This window comes from Calliphora vicina, chromosome 2 (genome assembly GCF_958450345.1).
Source record: "Calliphora vicina chromosome 2, idCalVici1.1, whole genome shotgun sequence".
NCBI lineage: Eukaryota > Metazoa > Arthropoda > Insecta > Diptera > Calliphoridae > Calliphora > Calliphora vicina.
In genome coordinates this window covers 12,605,306-12,624,493 of record NC_088781.1, presented here as the reverse complement: position 1 = coordinate 12,624,493, position 19,188 = coordinate 12,605,306, and the positions used below count along the sequence as shown (strand labels likewise).

Genomic DNA, 19,188 nt, shown 5'->3' with positions numbered 1-19,188 from the left:
AAAAATTTTAAATATTTTTAGGTGAACAAAATTATTTTTTTTGGAGTTTTTCATTTTTTGGAAAAAAAATTTTCGAATTGTTTTTTAAAATTTTTTAAATTTAATTTTTTTTTTTTTAAATTTAAAATTGTTTTTTTAAATTTTATAAATTTAAAAAAAAAATTTTTTGTTTTTTAAAAAATATTTTATCCGATTTTGACCCTTTGTAGGTCCAACTTACTATGGTCTTATATACGTCGTTGCAAGGGTCTTTGAAATATCTATCATTAGATATCCATATTGTCTATATTAATGACTCAGTAATCCAGAAATAGGTCAAAAATCGAGGATGTCTTGGTTTTTTCCTCATATCTCTGCCATTTGTGGACCGATTTTGCTGATTTTGGATCCCGAAGATATCTGAGGTCTTCAGAAAACTGATTTCAACAAACAGACAGACGGACATGGCTTAATCGACTCCGCTATCTATGGAAATTACAAACGGAATGACAAACTTATATATACTCTTCTCACGAAGGTGAACAAGTAAGAGAGCTATATTCGGCTGTACCGAATCTTATATACCCTTCAACAAATTATACTTTAAACATTTTTTTATTTTATTTTTGAAAAATAGTATGATATAAAATTTGAATTAACAAAAATTTAATCACTCAAAGGTTGAATGAATTTAATTATGAATTAATTCAACAATGAATGAATTCCATTGAAATAATAGTATTTAAATGAAGCTAAAGAATTTGTAATGTTCGCAATGTTTATATGGAATGAATTACTGAAATTTTTAATTCTGAAATAAGATTTTTGTGAATTAGGGTTAAATTGAATTAATTAATTAGAAGCTCTTGTCGCATGAGTAATATGATACTTTAGAATATGAAATAGTATAAGTAGTAGTGCAATCGTATCAACTTTTCAATGCCTGAGGTAAATTCGAAATTCATCTGTCTAAAGCCTGACAAGCTGGCAACAGAATATATTTTTAAAGAAATTTTTAAGTGACGAGAAATTTAAACTCACTTTGAGAAATTAATCGTATAAATTGTTTTTGTTTTTTTTTCAAAAATTAGTATGGAGATATTTTTAATGTTCTGTGAAGTATTTTTTTATAAGGGAGTAAACCTCCATTGATATTTATATAAATTTGCCATTCTTCAATCTTCGTCAATTTTGAGTAAGTACTCTTCCGCTCTTAGAGCCAATTCCCGGATATTGCGCAAACAACCAGCTGCCGCCAACTGTAGCTCTTTATTAGTCGAACCAACACATTCCAATAAAAAGGGAACAACGCCACTCTGAAATATTAATTTCGAATATTAATACAGAATACAGAGAAGCCAAATTATACATTAGTGATCGATAGAAAATTTGTCTTTTGTCAGACAACAAATGGAACATGAAATCTACACCATTTTTCATTGAAATTGAGAAAATTTCTTTAGAATATACATAGATCTAGATTAAAGATCTAAAGGCCCAACTCAGAAAAACGAAAGGAAAACAATTTTAATATTTTTGTATGAAAATCACTTAGTTTTTAAATAATTTTAGATTGTTTTTCATAAAAAAATTTGAAAATTTATTTCCATTCGTGTTTCCACTCTGTTGTTAAAAAACTAAATAAGAAGCAACATTTGCATATATGTTTATTTGAAGTAATTTTTTTTTTGAGTTTTTTAATAGTTTCCGCTCTATGTGTATTTCTCTATGAATTAAGAGCCTGATTAAGAAACACGAAGGATTTTCCATTTTTTTATGCAAAACACTCAAAAATAATTTGAAAACTGAGTGACTTTTATACAAAAAAGCAAGAAATTTCAAATCGAAATTTTGAAAATTTTACATGAAATTAGAAATTTAATCATAGATAAATACACATAGATCGGAAACTCTCCTGTCAAAGACCTAAGTCAGTTGTCAAAAAACTAAGTGTTGAGAATGTGTTAGCAAAAAAACTATGGGACTGATTCAGAAACACGAAAGGAATACAATTATAAATTAAGAAAATTCCAAAGTTAATAAAGAATTTTGATCAATTTCACATTGAAATTATCATTCAATCTATAAGGTTGAAAAAAAATGTAAAATTACACTCTGATTTTTTCCACAAAAAAATACAACTTTTTTTATTTTTTTGTTTTTTAAAAGTGTAATATTCCAATTTTTTGAAATGAGTACCCTCTATGTTCTCAATTTCAATTGGAATTTTTCACAATTTTAAACAAAAAAATCTCAATTTCAATTGGAATTTTCTAAATTTTAAATAGAAAATTACAAATGTAATTTACTCGTTTAAAATTGATATTCTCAATTTTATTTGGAATTTTCTCAATTTCAACTTCATATTCTAAAATTAATTTAGAAAATTCCCAATTTAAAGTATAAATTCGCTATTTTATTTTGAATTTTCTCATCAATTTCAATTAAAAATTGTGTAGAAAATGTTACGATCACGAATGCGACAATTCGCCACCAAATATATATTTCCTCATGTACCTGATGCATAGTAATGCAATTTTGTGGATCCATTGATAATTTTTCTAATGCCATGGCCGTTGTACGATGCACTTCGGGATCATCACTTGTCATATAAGACACAATGGGTGTAACAGTTCGCAAACGACCCAATTCTTGAGTATTATTACCGAATGTAGCACAACTGGCAATTGCTGCAGCCAGGTTTTTACGTAATAAATCTTCCGTGGTATTAACTAATATCAATTACAAATATTTGAAAAATTGTATAGCCATAAGGTCCAATAAAAACACTAGACTTACCCAGTCCAGCTAATTTGTAAATAACTTTAAGATCTGTTAAAATAGCTAAATTTGTGCTATCTTTGGCTATAGTAGCAATAGCAGCACAAACTGCTGACAAAACTAAAATATCCTTTGATTTCAATAGACCAACTACCAATTCCATGGCGCCCACTAAACTGCGCACTAATTCTCCAGATTCGTTGGCATTCTGCACACAAGGACATATAGCATAGGCGGCATAAGCCTGCACACGTGTATTGGGATTCTTAAGCAATGACCATATTAAACGCACAGCATCCAACTCTTCTAGTATATGCATACTTTCCATATCTTCGGCACATTCTTTTAAAGCTTTAGCTAGATTTTCCAATAAGGGGGCATGCGAGGAATTCAATAAGGAAACCAGTGCCGGTAAACCACTGGAATTGCGTAAAACATCACGATTATTTTGAAATCTAACACACTCAGCTATAGCTCCAGCCACATTGGTTAAAACAGTATCGGATTCATCGTTGAGTAGCGAAATCAAATGATTAACCGTGCGCAATTGATCAAATTTCTTGACATTATCTTCGGATATAGCGCACATCCAAATGGCACCGGTGGCTCCAATCAACAAAGGTTTATTATCGCGTACAGTTTTGTCCTTAATGATGGCCACCAAAGGTTCTAAACCACCAGCTTCCCTTACCAAATCCCTGGTAACCTGATCAAAAGCACATTTATATAAAGCAGTACTGCCTTCCATTTTCAAATCCAAATTACTCGAACTCAAATGATTAACAATATCGGCTATCATGCCTTCAGTGGTAATAGCCAATTGGAACTTTGGCTGGGTTAAAAAGAAACATTATTCACAATTTAACTTTTTTATTTTCAAGTTCTAAGCCTTAAAGTTATTTACCTGTGAGGCACATTTCTGTATAGTTCCCATTATGGGTATAACCACATCGATGTGACACGATTTCAATAAACGTGCCATAAGTGGCACAATGCCACTTTTACGCATCAACTCCTTATTATGTCTAGAGTCCGATAGAGACCATAAAGCTTTAGCTCCAGCTCGAGCCATATTTAGTTGTTCTAATTCTTCATTTGTCAAATCTTCTCTTGGAGTTTGTAAAATGCTTGAGTAAAAATAAGAGATACACTAATTGCATTATTAAAAACTAATATTACAACTCACTGCAATTTAACATCCAACAAATCTACTAGCTTTGGAATACCACCACAAGTGCGTACATATTTCCGAGCCAATCGAACTTTTGCAACATTAGCCAAAGTCTCGGCGGCCACAGTTTTCAGATCCTTCATCGAAGAGTTCAAAATGTCAATTATTAAAGGAATACCATCCAAATCCACTATAGTTTTACGTATATCAATATTCAAGGATATATCAGCCATTACAGTTAAAGCTCCCAATCTACATTTCGCATCATTACATTCCAAAATATTCACTAACACCTCCAGTCCCCCAATATCCTGTATGGCAAATTGATTTATTTGTGTTGTCAAATCATAATCCTGCAGACAACATAGCGACACAATTGTAGCCGTCTGGTTACCAGCCTTAATGTACTTGACCAACTTTTGTATGTTATAGTAATCAGCTGGCACTTCTGCTGTCCGTGCCACATCCTTCCAACGTTCTTCCTCGTCTGTAGACGAATCCACCTCTGTCGAATCGGAGTCTTGAACATAAACCGAACTTTTTACATTGGAATGACGTTCGGGACAGCTGCCACATTTTTGTTGATTTTTTGGTCTCCTAAAACGCAGTTTGGTTTTGTTTTCCGTTTGTTTTTCTTCGCTCCTTTGTTCCATGGCTTTAGCAGTACTACTAACAGTTTTTAAATGATTCAAAGTTGGTAGATTTATATCAGGCGCATGCTCCTCGTTTGCAATACTCGCATGTAATTCAGTCATTTCAGGAGAAATATTTATTCAATTTCCAATAAATTGTAAATAAATAAACGATACAAAAAAGACAGTGACAGTGACTGGCATTAGTGTTCGTTTGTTTTTTTGTTTGAGTTTAAAGAAGTTCCCAATAAACATTTCAGAATAAGATTTGGGGTAAACAAAACGATATATGTATCTTTTGCAAATGGCGCCAACTGCAAATTTAGCCTTAATGTTTTGTGTATTAAACAGCTACAAAATGCAATGCTCCTCAAGAACGTGTCAGAAACTCGCTCTCATGAATCTCAACCACGCTGATCCGCAAAGAAAATTGATCCGCTGAAAATCCACGTATTTCTCACGGAATCCCATTTCATCCTTTTAGAAGAGTTTTCGGTAATTCTTTTACGTCGTGGGCAACACGATTAATGTGAGTAGTAAATATAACACGTCTGGAGTTAGATCTCCCGATTTGACCTTTTTTTCAAGTAACGGAACAAGTCACAGATTCTAGATGCTCTCAAGAATAATATTGAGAAAAGTGCGAGCCGAATGGTTAATAACAATGGCGGCTCCCACATTTTCAAATAGTTTGAGCTAAATTTTATCAGGATTGTCGCATAATCAACATATTTATGACTGTTCGAACAGTATTCCGAGGAACAGTATAGGGGCTAGATCATGGACGAAATTGACAATTTTCTTATCAACAGAGAGAATTTGTGGAACATTTCAGCCAGCTAGCTAGTTTTGTTTGTTTTCAATAGACAGACAGACTGACGGACATAGCTAGAATCTTATAAGGACCCAGGATATATATGCGCTTTGGTTCTACGAACAATAATTCGATATGTTACAAACGGAATGATAAAATCAATTACTCCTCTTCTTTTTTGATGGTGGATATAAAAACCTAAAGGTTCACCTAAACATAGGACTACAACATTTCGAATTATATTTCAGAATTTTCAAATTGTATTTCAAAATGTTCCATTTGTATTTCTATTCGAAATTTCTGAAATAAAATTGTAAATTTCTGGATTACAAATGAAATTTTCTGAAATACAATTAGAAAATTCTGAAACAGAATTAGAATTTTTTTTAAATATAATTAGAAACTTCTGAAATAGAATTGAAATTTTGTGAAATTCAATTAGAAAATTCTTAAATTCAATTAAACATTTTTATATCCTTCACCATGAGTGGCAAGGGTATAAGTTTGTCATTCCGTTTGTAATTTCCATGGCAGAATCAACCAGGTACAATTATTAGAAAGTATGTTCTCAATTATAATTTCCCTAAAATGTCAAACAAAAGAAAATGAAAAATATCAAAATGAAATGTCTAAAAAAAAAATAAATTAAATTCCAGTTTTGTTGAAAAAAATCAATTGAAAAATTTATGTGTGAAAAAAAATTAAAAAAACGCGCACAAATCAAATGAGAACATAAAGTGATAACATTCATAGTTTGACGTTGTAGGTAGTGTTTATAAACCGGTTAACCGGTTAACCGAAAAACCGGTTTTTCTTCGAAATCTCGGTTTTTTGCGAACCGGTTAATTTAAAATGTTGATTTTCGGTTAACCGGTTTATCCGGTTTTTATCACTCCGTTAACCGGTTTTTAAAATTAAGGTCTAAAATTAGGAAATCTCATGGTTTTGTGCATTTTTTATATTCATTGTACACACATTATTGGTCTGATTTGAAACCTAAACTGCTGATTTACAATACAAACCTATTTAGATTGATATTTTTATAAATTGCAATGATTCAAAATAGTAGAGGATGATGAGTTTATTAAAAACTTTTTCAGAATAAATTGCACATAATGAAACTATTAAAAATTAAATTCCGCATAATTCTAGAAGTTAAGCTAAATCTTAATAATGATTCATTATAAACTTAGTGATGATTTTACCAAACGTTAATTTGAATTTGATGTGTATACCTTCTTTCAATCAATTCGTTAGCTTAGTATACGAAGTCCTTTTCAGAAATATTACAGAAGAGACAAAAAATGTTCTAAAATCCGTGATTTGAAATATTTGTGAAATCTGATATGATATGATTCATAATGACAAATAAGCACAGCTAAGACGAAGTGCGTCTGCATCTTATAGGTCCTTTTTTGGGATTTGTAATATTTTCTGTTTCATATCAGAAAGTCGAGGTGATAATAAATTTCAAAATTGTCAAATATTTAATTAAAAAAATAATTTACATTTTTTGGTTGAAATTTAATGAATAAACCAATAATTAAAACAACTATTATATAGTTAGTAACATATTTATACTCAATTTCATTTGACTGAGATAATAATTTTGAAAGTTTTACAAAATAATATGGACTTAGCACTTTAGTATATTCATAGTTATTTAATATTAACCATTTCTGACTACTAAAAACTAAAAATTTTAAAGCCGTATGTACTTTATTGGACATTTTATGTTTTCTACACATATATGACGGTTAACCGGTTTAACCGGTTTTTTCGACGTCGGTTAACCGAAAAACCGGTTTTCTTAAAAAGGCCAATTTTCGGTTAACCGACAAACCGGTTTTGTAAAAAGTCGGTTTTTTATAAACACTAGTTGTAGGGTTAAATATTGACAACTCTCCCTAATAATTGTACCTGGTTGATTCTGCCATGGTAATTTCAACATTTTTGATTTGCGACCACACAAAGAATGTATATCGTATAATGTATATCTGGATCGTTATAGATAGCGAAGTCGATATAGCCATGTCCATCTGTATGTGGAAATTAACTTTCTGTAGCCCCCAAATAACGAGCAAAGTCCATTGCAACGATGTATATAAGGCTATAGTAAGTAAGACCTACAATGGGTAAAAATCGGGAAAAATATTTTTGTTATAAATTTGATTTCATTAATAAATTCCAAAAATTAAAATAAAATAAAAAAATATTTCGATTTTTTTTTAAATTTTGAAAAAAAAATTAATTTTGTTAACCTAAAAGTATTTAAAATTTGTATTTTAAAGTATAATTTGGTGAAAGGTATATAAGATTCGGCACAGCCGAATATAGCACTTTTTATACCCTTCACCTTCGTGAGAAGGGTATATATAAGTTTGTCATTCCGTTTGTAATTTCTACATTTTTCATTTCCGACCCTATAAAGTATATATATTCTGGATCCTTATAGATAGCGGAGTCGATTAAGCCATGTCCGTCTGTCTGTCCGTCTGTTGAAATAAATTTTCTGAAGACTCCAGATATCTTCGGGATCCAAATCTTCAATAATTCCGTCAGACATGCTTTCGAGAAGTTTGCTATTTAAAATCAGGAAAATCGGTCCATAAATAACGGAGATATGAGCAAAAAACCGGGACAACCTCGATTTTTGACATATTTTTGTTTTGATCTATATCTGGATTACTAAGTCATTAATATAGACAATATGGATATCTAATGATAGATATTTGAAAGTCCATTGCAACGATGTAGATAAGGCTATAGTAAGTTGGACCTACAATGAGTCAAAATCGGGAAAAATAGTTTGTAACCCGAATTTTTTTTTCATCATAAAGTTTTTTCAAAAAAAAAAAATTTAAAAACTAAAAAAAAAAATTTTTTTTTAAAAATTTGGAATAAAAACTTTATTAAAAAAAATTTTAAAAAAATGTTGAAAAACAATTAAAAAAAAAATTTAAAAACAATTAAAAAAAAAATTAATTTTGTTTACCTAAAAATATTTAAACAAATTTATTTTAAATTATAATTTGGTGAAGGGTATATAAGATTCGGCACAGCCGAATATAGCTTTCTTACTTGTTACTTGTTTAAATTCGTTTGGAAATTCCTTAAATTTAATTAGAAGTTCCTGAAATACAATTCTGGTGCAATAAAAAAACGTACATACATGTAAATCACTGTATTTAATTTAAAAACCTAAACAAAATATGGTTACCATAACATTTCGAAAACATAAAACATACAGAAAAGGGAATGTCTACTACAAACCAAATAATCTACAGTTTTAAGGATACTTCTTCCATTACTGTTATACTTTAACAGTTATGTTAAATACCTCAAGTAACCCTTTTCATGTTTTGACAATTAGGGTCAAAATAAGTCAACTGAAGGTTTAATTGAAACTGTCAATTCAAAGCAGAGGAATTGTAACACAAACGAAATGTGTGTCATTTTGCAGACTTAAAGTTAGTACACACTAGTTGCTATTCGTAAAATCATGTTAGTAAAACGGTATTTTGGTAATATTCTGCTTTATTTATTTGTAATAAATTTGTGTTTGAAAAAAGCAGCTACTTTTAAGCAAGATATGTAAGTATTGAAACTATTTTTTGGGGATTATGATTTGAATTTGCGTGAGGACCATCATGACTTAAATGATAAAATTTTGAGTGAAGTATTTTGAAGGGATTAATTAAAATAATTGCCATGTACTCATCAGATTTACTGGTTTTAATCTTAAATTGACAGAAAACCATTAAATTTTACTGAAATATTGTGTGCTGATATTGTTCTGTAAATCATGCAAGATTTTAAAATTAAATTCATTCAAAAGATAAATTTTATTAAACCCTGTATATCTGAGAGGTACGCGAACACGACTATTATATTATCTTAAGTAATTTAATCAACAAAAAGTATCAAGTTCAAACATTTTCAATTTTGAATTTTGACGTTCATCCCCCATACAATGCATACAATTTAATTAATTTGAATTATCTGTTAGACTTTCAAATGCATATCAAGAGAACTTTCTACGAACACTATTATCTGAGATATTGATAAAGACACAGGTTGAACGTTGTTTTGTTATTATATCCGATGAGTGGTATAGCAATATTTACGATCACAATTTCTTTAAATATTCTCGTAATCCGGTGACACATTTTTACATACGAGTTAAAGATGCCGAGGATTTAAAGTCACCCAACTATAATACCGTGCGAGTTCTAAAACAAATAAAAGCTTTCAATTGTGATCTGCACTTTATTACCCTATTAAATGGAATACAAGTTAAACGTTTATTGCTGTTTTTGGAGAACTATCGCATTTTGAATACTAAACGGAGATTTGTATTTATGCACGATGATCGTCTGTTTGAAGACGATATGTATCGAGTATGGAGCAATATGATTTTTTCGGTTTTTATAAAGCCTCTGGATGATGAAAAAAGGTAAATTGAAATATTAGAGGCCATTAGCGCAAAAATGGTGTAACCCACAATTTTTTTGGTTGCTGTTCTGGTGTTACATACAGTCCTCACATTACCAATATAAATACAAAAGTGGGGTATTCAAAAGCAGATTGATGTGAAATAATCGTTTTTGCACAAAGTAATGTAGCAAAAGCGGTGTAAGTTGAATATACCACTAAATAAATAGTTGGGGGTTACACCAGTTTTGCACTGATAGCCTCATTTATAGCTCTGTTTTCTTCCTCAAACTAACAAATTTAAAGTTTTATGATTTCCTCTATTGCTTTTCCCAATATTTTGGTGAATGGTGCCATAATTTCGAAGCAAATTTTTGTATGGTTTAAGGGCAAAACTTTAAAGAAGGTTAAGTTGTTTGCTAATACTTCAGCTAATTTACAAGGTATAGTATAAATTAATCAAGTTATCCTGTTTTAACTTTGCGAAAATGCACCACCACAACAACAACAACGGTTGTTAAGATTATGCGAAAGTTTGCCTTTTCGTAAGGGTAAATAAAAGATGACCTGAATCACGTTAATGATATTTATTAATATTTTAGGGTTAGATTTACCGGTGGCTGTTTTCGACCATGTACCTATGGTTACATATAGTAACCTTAGTAGAACGGAAATTGAATACAAAGGCGTTGAGATTGAAATTGTTTTATCACTGGGTAAAGCTATGAAATTTAAGCCATGGTTTTACGAGAGCGCAAATAGCCAACGAGAACGTTGGGGAAGACAATTGGCGAATGGCACCTATACAGGTTTAATAGGGGAATTGGTAAGTCATCCTCCTGTTCTGTAAATCAAAACCGAGAAACGTTTTAGCTTTTAAAACGAATTCAAAATTTTTGTTTGTTCTGTAAATCAAATCAACATGATAAACTTGCAAAGGTTCTATAGAATTAATTAATAATTCAATTAAATTTTAGCTGTTAAACATTCCGTTAACGAATTCATTATGAATTAATTCATAGGCTTATTTCCTTTGTACTAGTACTTCAAACATATTTAATTCATGCCTTTGAGAATTCAGTCCTTATTGAATCATTCAAGTTTTCTTTAATGTACTGAATGATTCAATTCAAATCTATTCCAAAATATAATTTTTTCAATTCATTTCATTAACAAAAATTAAATATTTTAATTCAGTTTGCATTAGATTTGAATTAACAAATATTGAATACATTCAAAGGTTGAATGTAATAATTGAACAATGAATGCATTATTTTCAAATAAAGCGTTTAATTCTCAATTGAGATTTAAGTGAATTAGGGATGTGCGATTAATCGAATAATGAAACATTCTGATTAATCAACTTTGATTAATCAATTAATTTTAATTTTGATTCTACAAATTTGAATATTTTTGTTCAGAAAAATTAAATAAAAGAAAAAAACACAAAATAAACAAATAAAAAGCACAAAAGTTAAACAAAATTCAAATAATTAATTTGCAATTATTCAAATTTTGTAACTAATCAATTATTCTTGGATTTGAATAATCAAAATCTAAATTATTTAATTAATTATGAATATCGAATAATTGATTAAACAGGTTGTTAGAACATCCCTACTTTCGAGTTCTAAGGTTCTACCGGTTAAGAAACACAACGTTGACTCAACATTTTGGATGTATCCTCCGGTGACATCCCAACTTCGACATCACACAGTTGAAGACTCCCCCGAGGCATAGATATGACCTACGAAAATACAAGGAGAGCATACAGAGGTATGTATGTGCAGGATCCATTTGACCGCAGCTCGTATATGATTGTTTAAATATTGTAAAATTGTTTACGCTGCTACAACAATAACAACTTTCGAGTGAACACAAAGTTTCAAGGTATAAAATAATTAGATTTTCAGAACATCAATATGACAAATTATCGTTTTTGAAATTCACTAGTTTTTGAAACCACTTGATTTATAGAAAAGGGACGGCGATTATTTTTTAAATATTTAAATGCTTCATTAATCTATTAATCTAATCTATTTTAATTTTCAGAGTTCAAATTCTGCCATCATAGCTATTGGTGATTTGCATGTTTTTAATGCCTTTAGTTCCATAATTGACTTTAGCAGTCCCCACAGCTATGAATGTTTGACATTTCTGACGCCCGAATCATCACAGGATAATTCCTGGAGAACATTTATCCAACCATTCAGTGGCAGTATGTGGGCTGGAGTTTTAATGTCGCTCTTTATAGTGGGAACACTTTTCTACGTTTTGTCATTTTTACATGCTTTGCTAATGGGCAAGAAATCTTCGCGTATTAGCTCTAGAAAGTTTTTCAAACTATTTCGCCAGCGCAAAAGCGAAAGTCGCATATCGATAAACAGTTATCGTGATGTCAGATTTCGTAGTTATCTTAATCAAATGGTGGTATTGCTGAAAACAGAAGACTTGTTTGATAATTTTGAAAATTGTATACTCCTCACATACTCCATGCTAATGTATGTTTCGTTGCCTCGTATGCCGCGCAATTGGCCTTTACGAGTGCTGACTGGCTGGTATTGGTTATATTGCATTTTGATAACAGTAAGTTATCGGGCAAGTTTTACCGCCATCTTAGCTAATCCAGCACCACGCATCACTATTGATACTCTAGAGGAGTTAATGCAAAGCCGCTTGACACTAACAGTTGGTTCCATGGAAAATAAACAGTTATTTGACAATGCATTTGATGAAATTCTTAAGAAATTGGGCACAAAAACGGTTATTATTAATGATATCAGTGACATAGTAAGTATAACTATTTTAAATAACATTTAAAATTATATTTATATTAATTTTTCCTTTTTTTTCAGACCCTGAAAATTGCCAAGGGAGGTTTTGCTTACTATGATAATCATTATTTCTTAAAACATTTACGTTTAGAGGCAGCCGCAGCCCGCAAGGACGATGACGTTTTACACATTATGCGCGACTGTGTGGTAAAAATGCCAGTAGCTTTAGGTTTAACACGTAATTCTCCTTTAAAGCCCTCAATTGATAAATATTTACAACGTTTAATAGAGTCGGGCTTATTGGCTAAATGGCTGCAAGATACCGTTCAGCATTTTCCCGTCGAAGAAGTAATGCCGCCCGAAGCCTTAATTGATTTACATAAATTCTGGGGCTCATTTGTACCCTTAGCAATTGGCTATTTTTGTAGTTTTCTTGCAGTTTTATTTGAGCATTGGCATTTTCGTAATATCATTTGTAAGCATCCCATGTATGAGAGATCCAATCCAAAATTGTATTATAATTTTAAAAGAAAATTTCCGGATAACTAATAAATGTGTTTGTTAACTTATCTAGTGATTTTAATTAATGTGATTTATTGACGATTTATAACACATTTCAACATAAGTGATAAGAGTATATTCAAGTGTGTCTTTCTGTTAAAAACAACTTTTCGAAGGCCCATAATATTTACGGACGCAAATCTTGTATAAAATCATGAAAATCGGCCCATAAATGAATGAAAGTTTTGTCATAGAGAAACAGACATAGAGCGGAAAAAAAAGTAAACATTTTATTTAAATTATTTGTTCATTTATGTTGTTTCGGTCATAGGTTTCGCTAATTGTATTTCAATAAACTCAATTATTTATTTATAGAATAACAATAATTTTAGAGGTAACAATCTACGATTATTTTGGTTACGATATTTTAGAGATATCGATAATTGCAGTTATTTCGAAAACAGTACATATTTTAGAGGTAACGTTTGTGTATTTCAATTTTATTTGTATACTAGCATATTACCCGCTACTTCTTTAGCATATATTTTGATATAAAAATAAAAAGTATACCAATGTACAATTAAAAAATGTGTTACTTATGTAGCATGAAACATCTTAACATACCAAATTATTTGATTAGAAAATAACGTTTGTACATAATTTTCAAAATATTTAATCGTCCTATTCCATCTGATTTCTATTTAATTTAATTTTTCCAGGTCCATTATTATAGAAAATTCAAAATAAAGAAAAAGCACTATAAACCCCCACGTGTGGTTTCCCACTCGCTCAGGTCCATATAAGCTTTACTCCATGTTTTTATGTTAATTGGTGAAGAGAATACAAAAAGTACAATTAGAATAAAGAAAAAGTACCAAAATGTCTCCCCCTAGAATTCTCACTGACTTAGGACCATGTATGCTTAATTTCATGTTTTTAAGTCCATTGTTATAGAAAATTAAAAAAAGTACCATTAGAATAAACAAAAAGTACCATGAGTTATCCGCTTTAATTTTCACTCACTTGGGACCATATACGCTTAATTTCATATTTCTAGGTCCATTATTATAAAAAAAAACTTGTAGTTTGAAATCTGTGTTAATGTGCCCAAGAAAAAATATGTTTTAAAAAAGTACTAAACTGTTTACCCGGATTTGGCCCAATATACACCTTGGCACTCGAGTTCCAAATAACACCATGTTAGTTAATTTTTGTATGAATCCAGGAACCAACGTTAAAAAAATTATCAAAATTGGCTTAATAATTTAAAATATAATGTATTTTCCCGATTTTATCCCCTTTTTGGGACCTTTTTTATCCCCATTGAGGTGGTACAATTGTATTCAAGTAAAAATATGCATCGAAGTGGGAGTTCATAATAAAATATTCGTATGTCTATGTCAAATTATAGAAAAACAATTTTTATGAAAAAGTACCAAAAAATAAACACTATTTTTATCCCCTAATTTCCAAAAAAATACCAAACTTATATTTTTTATTTTTTGATAAGTAAAGAATACGATTTAAAATTTGTTTCTATGTTTATTGGTTTAAATGATACATAGGGTGCCAAAAAAGTACCAAAATACAGTTTTTACCCGTTTTCTCCCCTAAAAGGTTCGAATTTTGAAAAAGTACGAAACAGCTGTCAGCTTATTTTATAAATGGAGTAACATGCAATTTTAAGTTTTTTTGTATCTTTATTAGTTTTGAAGAGATATGGTTACCGAATTTACCCGTTTTTACCCCCTAAACGTTCGAATTTCAAAAAATCTTATCGGATCATTTTGGGGAGGGAGGAACCCACAGTTAAAATTTCAAGATTCTAGCTTCTTTTATATAGATTGTTGGAAGGTTAATACGGCATAGATAAATAAAACATTTTCGAGAAATTCCTGGTTTTAAAAATTAAAGGAATATTTTTAGAACATATAATACTAACGAAAATAATACTAAATAATTTTTTGTTATGAATAAAGCAATGTTTATTGTTTCCACATTTAATTCAACTTATTAAAATAAAATGGAAAGTTGTATAGATGTGCGTATTATTACACAAAAAAGCTTAAATAAAATGACATATGTTAGTGCAAATTAGATAAATATACAAAAAAAAAATAAATGAATATATAAATACATACAACTAAATTAAAGGAACATATACATACATATACAAAAAAACATACGTACGTATATACAAATATGAATGTATACATTTAGGTACGTAATTAAATAAAATACATAATACACTATCACAATCAATAATAAGAAAATAATAAACCACAATATTTTTACGTCTTAATTTTGCGACCATGTTTTCCCGGATATTTTACACGATCATGGCCATTGTGTTTATTTTTTGAAGTACCGTTTAAGCGCAAGCTGCCATTTGACTTTGAACGCGATTCAAATAAAACATCTGAATCAGTTTCAGAATCGGTTAAGGATGTGGCACGAGAATCTAGAAATTAAGAAAGTTTTGAAATCTAGGGTGCTAGAAAAATTTCTTGAAATTCTTACAATTTTGTGCTTCTTCATCTTGTGTACCAATTAAGGAGTACTTTTGTACTTTTGGTCGGGAACGGGGTTTTTTTGATTGTCTACAGGCCACAGCAATAACCCAGAATATGACTGATAGAATGAGTAGCGATACAATAACTCCCACAAATACATAAAGTACAGACCAGTCTAAAAATATTTGTTGCATTAGAGAAAATACTGTTTATAAATAATGTTTGTTTATAGTGTTTTATTACCACAATTAGCTTCTTCGAATCCCCAAAAGAATCCAAATGATGGCATCCAGAAAGCTTCACAGAAACAGGCTCTTGTGTCGTCATTACACACACCATGACCAGAACATTTATTTTGACATACTACGGTACGCACATCAGCAAACACGGTACCCAGTATTGAAGCATCGCGCTGTAATTTATCCTTTAGTAAGTGTTCTATGGCCAAACCATCCATAGGACGCCTTTCCTCACCATTTTCCAACTGTATTTCATTTAATATTTGTTGTATATTTCATCATTTAAACATTTTAAAATCATTTTCATACCTCAACATAAAATACCAATATAGCTGCATTTGTTCTAGTGTCATGCTGCAATTGCCTTACTTGAATCTTCATGTCGCCCAACAGTAAACCAATTTTTTGCACTATCGTATTTAAAGCAGAATGTGTCAGCATGGAAATATTAGTGGGCAGTGTCAATTGCACTAGATTCAGCAACATGGGATCGGGATGTACAAATACACTGGCCGTATCAGAACTGGTTAAACCCTGTTCATCACTAACAGTTAATTTAAAAACGTAACGGCCCGACACCAGATTAGTAAGCTTGAATAAAAATTTTGAAGAGTTGGAAAATCTGTTTATTAAGACATAGGCTTAACTTACTATCATGAGAGGTTGATTATCGGTGTCAGCCACAATTTGGCCAGCTGCCAGACTAGCATCTTCTCTGGTCCATTTATATTTTGCAACACCCAAGTCGTCCGATGATAAGTTACCATTAAAAAATATTGCAGATACTGGCAGCGTAATACTTTGATCACCACCAGCATTGGCAATAGGAGGAGAATTTTTTTCTTGTACCACTTTCAACCACATACTGTCAGATGCAGTATTGTTACTTTCATCTGCCACAGTAAGCTCAAACTCATATAAGCCCAAGGTGAGGCCAGTAGCATTTGCAATCTAAAATATTTCAGGAATAATATAATTTTGCTTGCATGTTTTTTTTAACATACCGTTTCATTCGCTTTTAATATGGTCGCCTTATTAGGTCCAGATATTTCCTTCCATCGATACGTTTTAATACCAATGTCATCTGAAGATCCTGAACCATTCAAAATATTCCAATTCGTAGGTAAATTTATTGTCTACAAAAATAAAATCATGAAGGAATTAAGTTGTCAATGTGCAATTACATAAAACTTTATTACCATGTTTACTCCTGCTACTGCTAAGGGAGGCGAATTTGTTGGTGGTTTAACAAACACATGTACTTTTGCTGTACTCGATTGACTGCTGCCGTCCGTCACTTTTAGTACAAATGTATACATGCCCTCTTCCAAATTGGAGAGTTGAACATAGGGTGTTCTGGTGTTTTGCATATCAACGGCCTTGGCTTCATCACTTGCATCTTTGGTCCATTCCCAAGCTACAATTTCATGATCATCTGAACTGGCGGTGCCATTGAGTGTGACATTGTTGTTGGGTAAATATAAGATAACAGCATCGCCAGCATTTGCCACGGGCGGATAGTCTGTGCCCTTTAATACAGTTATAGTGGCCGTGGTGAAGTTTGTAACATTGTCTGTGTCCATAACAGTCAATTTAAAAGTGTAATTTCCTGGCGAGGTTAGATCTGTCAGTTGTAAAGTATTAACTTCTGGCAATTTAGGTTGATAACCAATGGGTCCCGAAACCACTTCCCAATGCCAGGAAACAATTTTGTCATCATCCGTACTAGTGCTGCCGTCTAATATAGCATTCGTGGTAGGTTGCCTAATTGTTTGTTCACTCGGTGTTATAATCACTTGGGGTACTCGGTTAATTCTTTTCTCTGGCAATACCGTGACATTGGCCATGGCTTCGCCATAGGTACCATCACCAGTGACGGTCACTTTAAATGTATACAGACCTTCTGATAGATTTGACAACTTCACTTTTGATTGGCTCTGATCGGATATTGTGCCATTCATGGGACTTTTTGGCTGATTAATCAAGGTCCATAGATATTTATATTTAGTATTACTGGATTCTTCATCGGGTACTGTAAACGCCGCCAAAGTAACCTCCTTTTCTGGTAAACGAACCTCCTTCGAGACCACCGAAACCATTAGTTTCTTATTGGCTTCTGTTTTGGGTGTAGGATCGGCATCAGATTTTAGCTGTGTGGTGGCCTCATTTGATGCAGACGCTTCTAAGAGTAAACTACGAGCCGAGCCGGATTCGTCTAATAAATTGTAGTCTACAGTATCGGGAACACAAACTCTTAAGTGATTACGCAAAAAACCTCTTCTGCATTTACATATTCCTGTTGTTACATCCACCCTTACAGCAGCACATTCTTCATTTAAAGGGCACCTACTTTCAGCTCCAGATGTCATGTCCAAACTACAGGTGATATAATTTGGTAATGATGAGTCGGGCGCTAGATTTTCCCTATAGTACGTTAAGTCTTCTGGCAAAATACCATCATTTTCGTCTAGTGATGATGACATGAGTAATTGTTTTACTCTCTTTTCAGCCATTGGAAAATCATCTTCATCATAGTTATTATTATCAGCTCCCGCACGCGTAAAATAAGGAAATTTGTGAGGTTGCTTCCAAAAATTCAAAGAATTTATATTTTCATCAGTTTCTTCCAAGGGCATTAGTTCATTTAAAGCTTTTGATGCTTTAAGCGAATTCAACCAAGATAATGGTTCCTTATCGCTATGAGCTTGTTTTACAGGATTCACCAAAACCATTTGTATGCGTTCTGCTATACTTCTACGTTCTTTGGGCAAACACGATTCGTTGCTAACACATTTTACATGATAGCACTTATGTTTATACATAAAAACAATATTACAAGTATTATTTCTGCCCTTCTCACAGCAAGCTTCCACACAAGTACGAAGATCAACTTCACCGTTCGTTGTTACATCCTCTGTATTGGGATATTTCTCAAAGATTCCCGCTTTGAATTCATCCCTTGGCATGGCACTCTCAAACACATAGCGTACCATATTGGGACATAGGGCTGTTAAATCTGCATCACCAGCATTACGTGTATTTACGGGTGTATGTACTTCCTGAGTTGGTTCATGTAATGTCGCAGAAGTCTCTGTAGTAACCAAAGTATTTTCGCATAATATTAAGGGCACGCATGCCATTAATATTACAAATACTTTGCTGCAGTGATACATTTTATGAAATTTCATATTGGAAAATTGAAAACTTCTTTTTTTCATCAAAGCAAAACTGCTATATTTTTAAAAGTTTTGTATTTTCCGATCCATCTATTTGATGAATTGCTAATTTAGAATTTCTTTTAATAAATACTAGTTTTTGTTGAATATAAATCCTTTTTTTCTTTTATAAGT

The 19,188-nt window shown here is 31.5% G+C and overlaps 3 protein-coding genes across 3 annotated transcripts; 1 reads left to right on the top strand and 2 right to left on the bottom strand.

Annotated features, from left to right (window-relative positions):
- Nucleotides 1-1,154: 1,154 nt before the first annotated feature.
- On the bottom strand, nucleotides 1,155-4,676 carry gudu (Armadillo repeat-containing protein gudu). Its single transcript, XM_065501390.1, has 5 exons — nucleotides 3,947-4,676; nucleotides 3,665-3,887; nucleotides 2,779-3,592; nucleotides 2,497-2,711; nucleotides 1,155-1,295 (listed from the first exon to the last, which is right to left on the bottom strand). Exons 1-5 carry the CDS (start codon nucleotides 4,582-4,584, stop codon nucleotides 1,155-1,157), a joined length of 2,031 nt encoding a protein of 676 aa, XP_065357462.1. The 5' UTR covers nucleotides 4,585-4,676.
- Nucleotides 4,677-9,182: 4,506 nt separating this feature from the next.
- Ir68a (Ionotropic receptor 68a) lies at nucleotides 9,183-13,134 on the top strand. Its single transcript, XM_065499333.1, has 6 exons — nucleotides 9,183-9,247; nucleotides 9,387-9,833; nucleotides 10,118-10,254; nucleotides 10,414-10,637; nucleotides 11,864-12,601; nucleotides 12,667-13,134. The coding sequence occupies exons 1-6, from the start codon at nucleotides 9,183-9,185 to the stop codon at nucleotides 13,132-13,134; spliced, it is 2,079 nt and encodes a 692-aa protein (XP_065355405.1).
- Nucleotides 13,135-15,046: 1,912 nt separating this feature from the next.
- LOC135950210 (dyslexia-associated protein KIAA0319-like protein) lies at nucleotides 15,047-19,188 on the bottom strand. Its single transcript, XM_065499740.1, has 7 exons — nucleotides 17,038-19,188; nucleotides 16,843-16,974; nucleotides 16,490-16,789; nucleotides 16,148-16,429; nucleotides 15,843-16,083; nucleotides 15,607-15,774; nucleotides 15,047-15,547 (listed from the first exon to the last, which is right to left on the bottom strand). The coding sequence occupies exons 1-7, from the start codon at nucleotides 19,054-19,056 to the stop codon at nucleotides 15,378-15,380; spliced, it is 3,312 nt and encodes a 1,103-aa protein (XP_065355812.1). The 5' UTR covers nucleotides 19,057-19,188; the 3' UTR covers nucleotides 15,047-15,377.

What these genes read in the sequence shown, in the direction of transcription:
- gudu (XM_065501390.1), bottom strand. Translation starts at nt 4,584, where the DNA reads ATGGAACAAAGGAGCGAAGAAAAACAAACGGAAAACAAAACCAAACTG. An exon ending in TACAGAAATGTGCCTCACAG is followed by an intron (nt 3,593 to 3,664) that starts GTAAATAACTTT and finishes TTTTTAACCCAG; the next exon opens with CCAAAGTTCCAATTGGCTAT. An exon ending in ATTGCATTACTATGCATCAG is followed by an intron (nt 1,296 to 2,496) that starts GTACATGAGGAA and finishes TTAATATTTCAG; the next exon opens with AGTGGCGTTGTTCCCTTTTT.
- Ir68a (XM_065499333.1), top strand. Translation starts at nt 9,183, where the DNA reads ATGCAAGATTTTAAAATTAAATTCATTCAAAAGATAAATTTTATTAAA. An exon ending in CCTCTGGATGATGAAAAAAG is followed by an intron (nt 9,834 to 10,117) that starts GTAAATTGAAAT and finishes ACAAATTTAAAG; the next exon opens with TTTTATGATTTCCTCTATTG. An exon ending in TTAATGATATCAGTGACATA is followed by an intron (nt 12,602 to 12,666) that starts GTAAGTATAACT and finishes CTTTTTTTTCAG; the next exon opens with ACCCTGAAAATTGCCAAGGG.
- LOC135950210 (XM_065499740.1), bottom strand. Translation starts at nt 19,056, where the DNA reads ATGAAAAAAAGAAGTTTTCAATTTTCCAATATGAAATTTCATAAAATG. An exon ending in CAGTAGCAGGAGTAAACATG is followed by an intron (nt 16,975 to 17,037) that starts GTAATAAAGTTT and finishes TTATTTTTGTAG; the next exon opens with ACAATAAATTTACCTACGAA. An exon ending in TATTGGTATTTTATGTTGAG is followed by an intron (nt 16,084 to 16,147) that starts GTATGAAAATGA and finishes AATGAAATACAG; the next exon opens with TTGGAAAATGGTGAGGAAAG.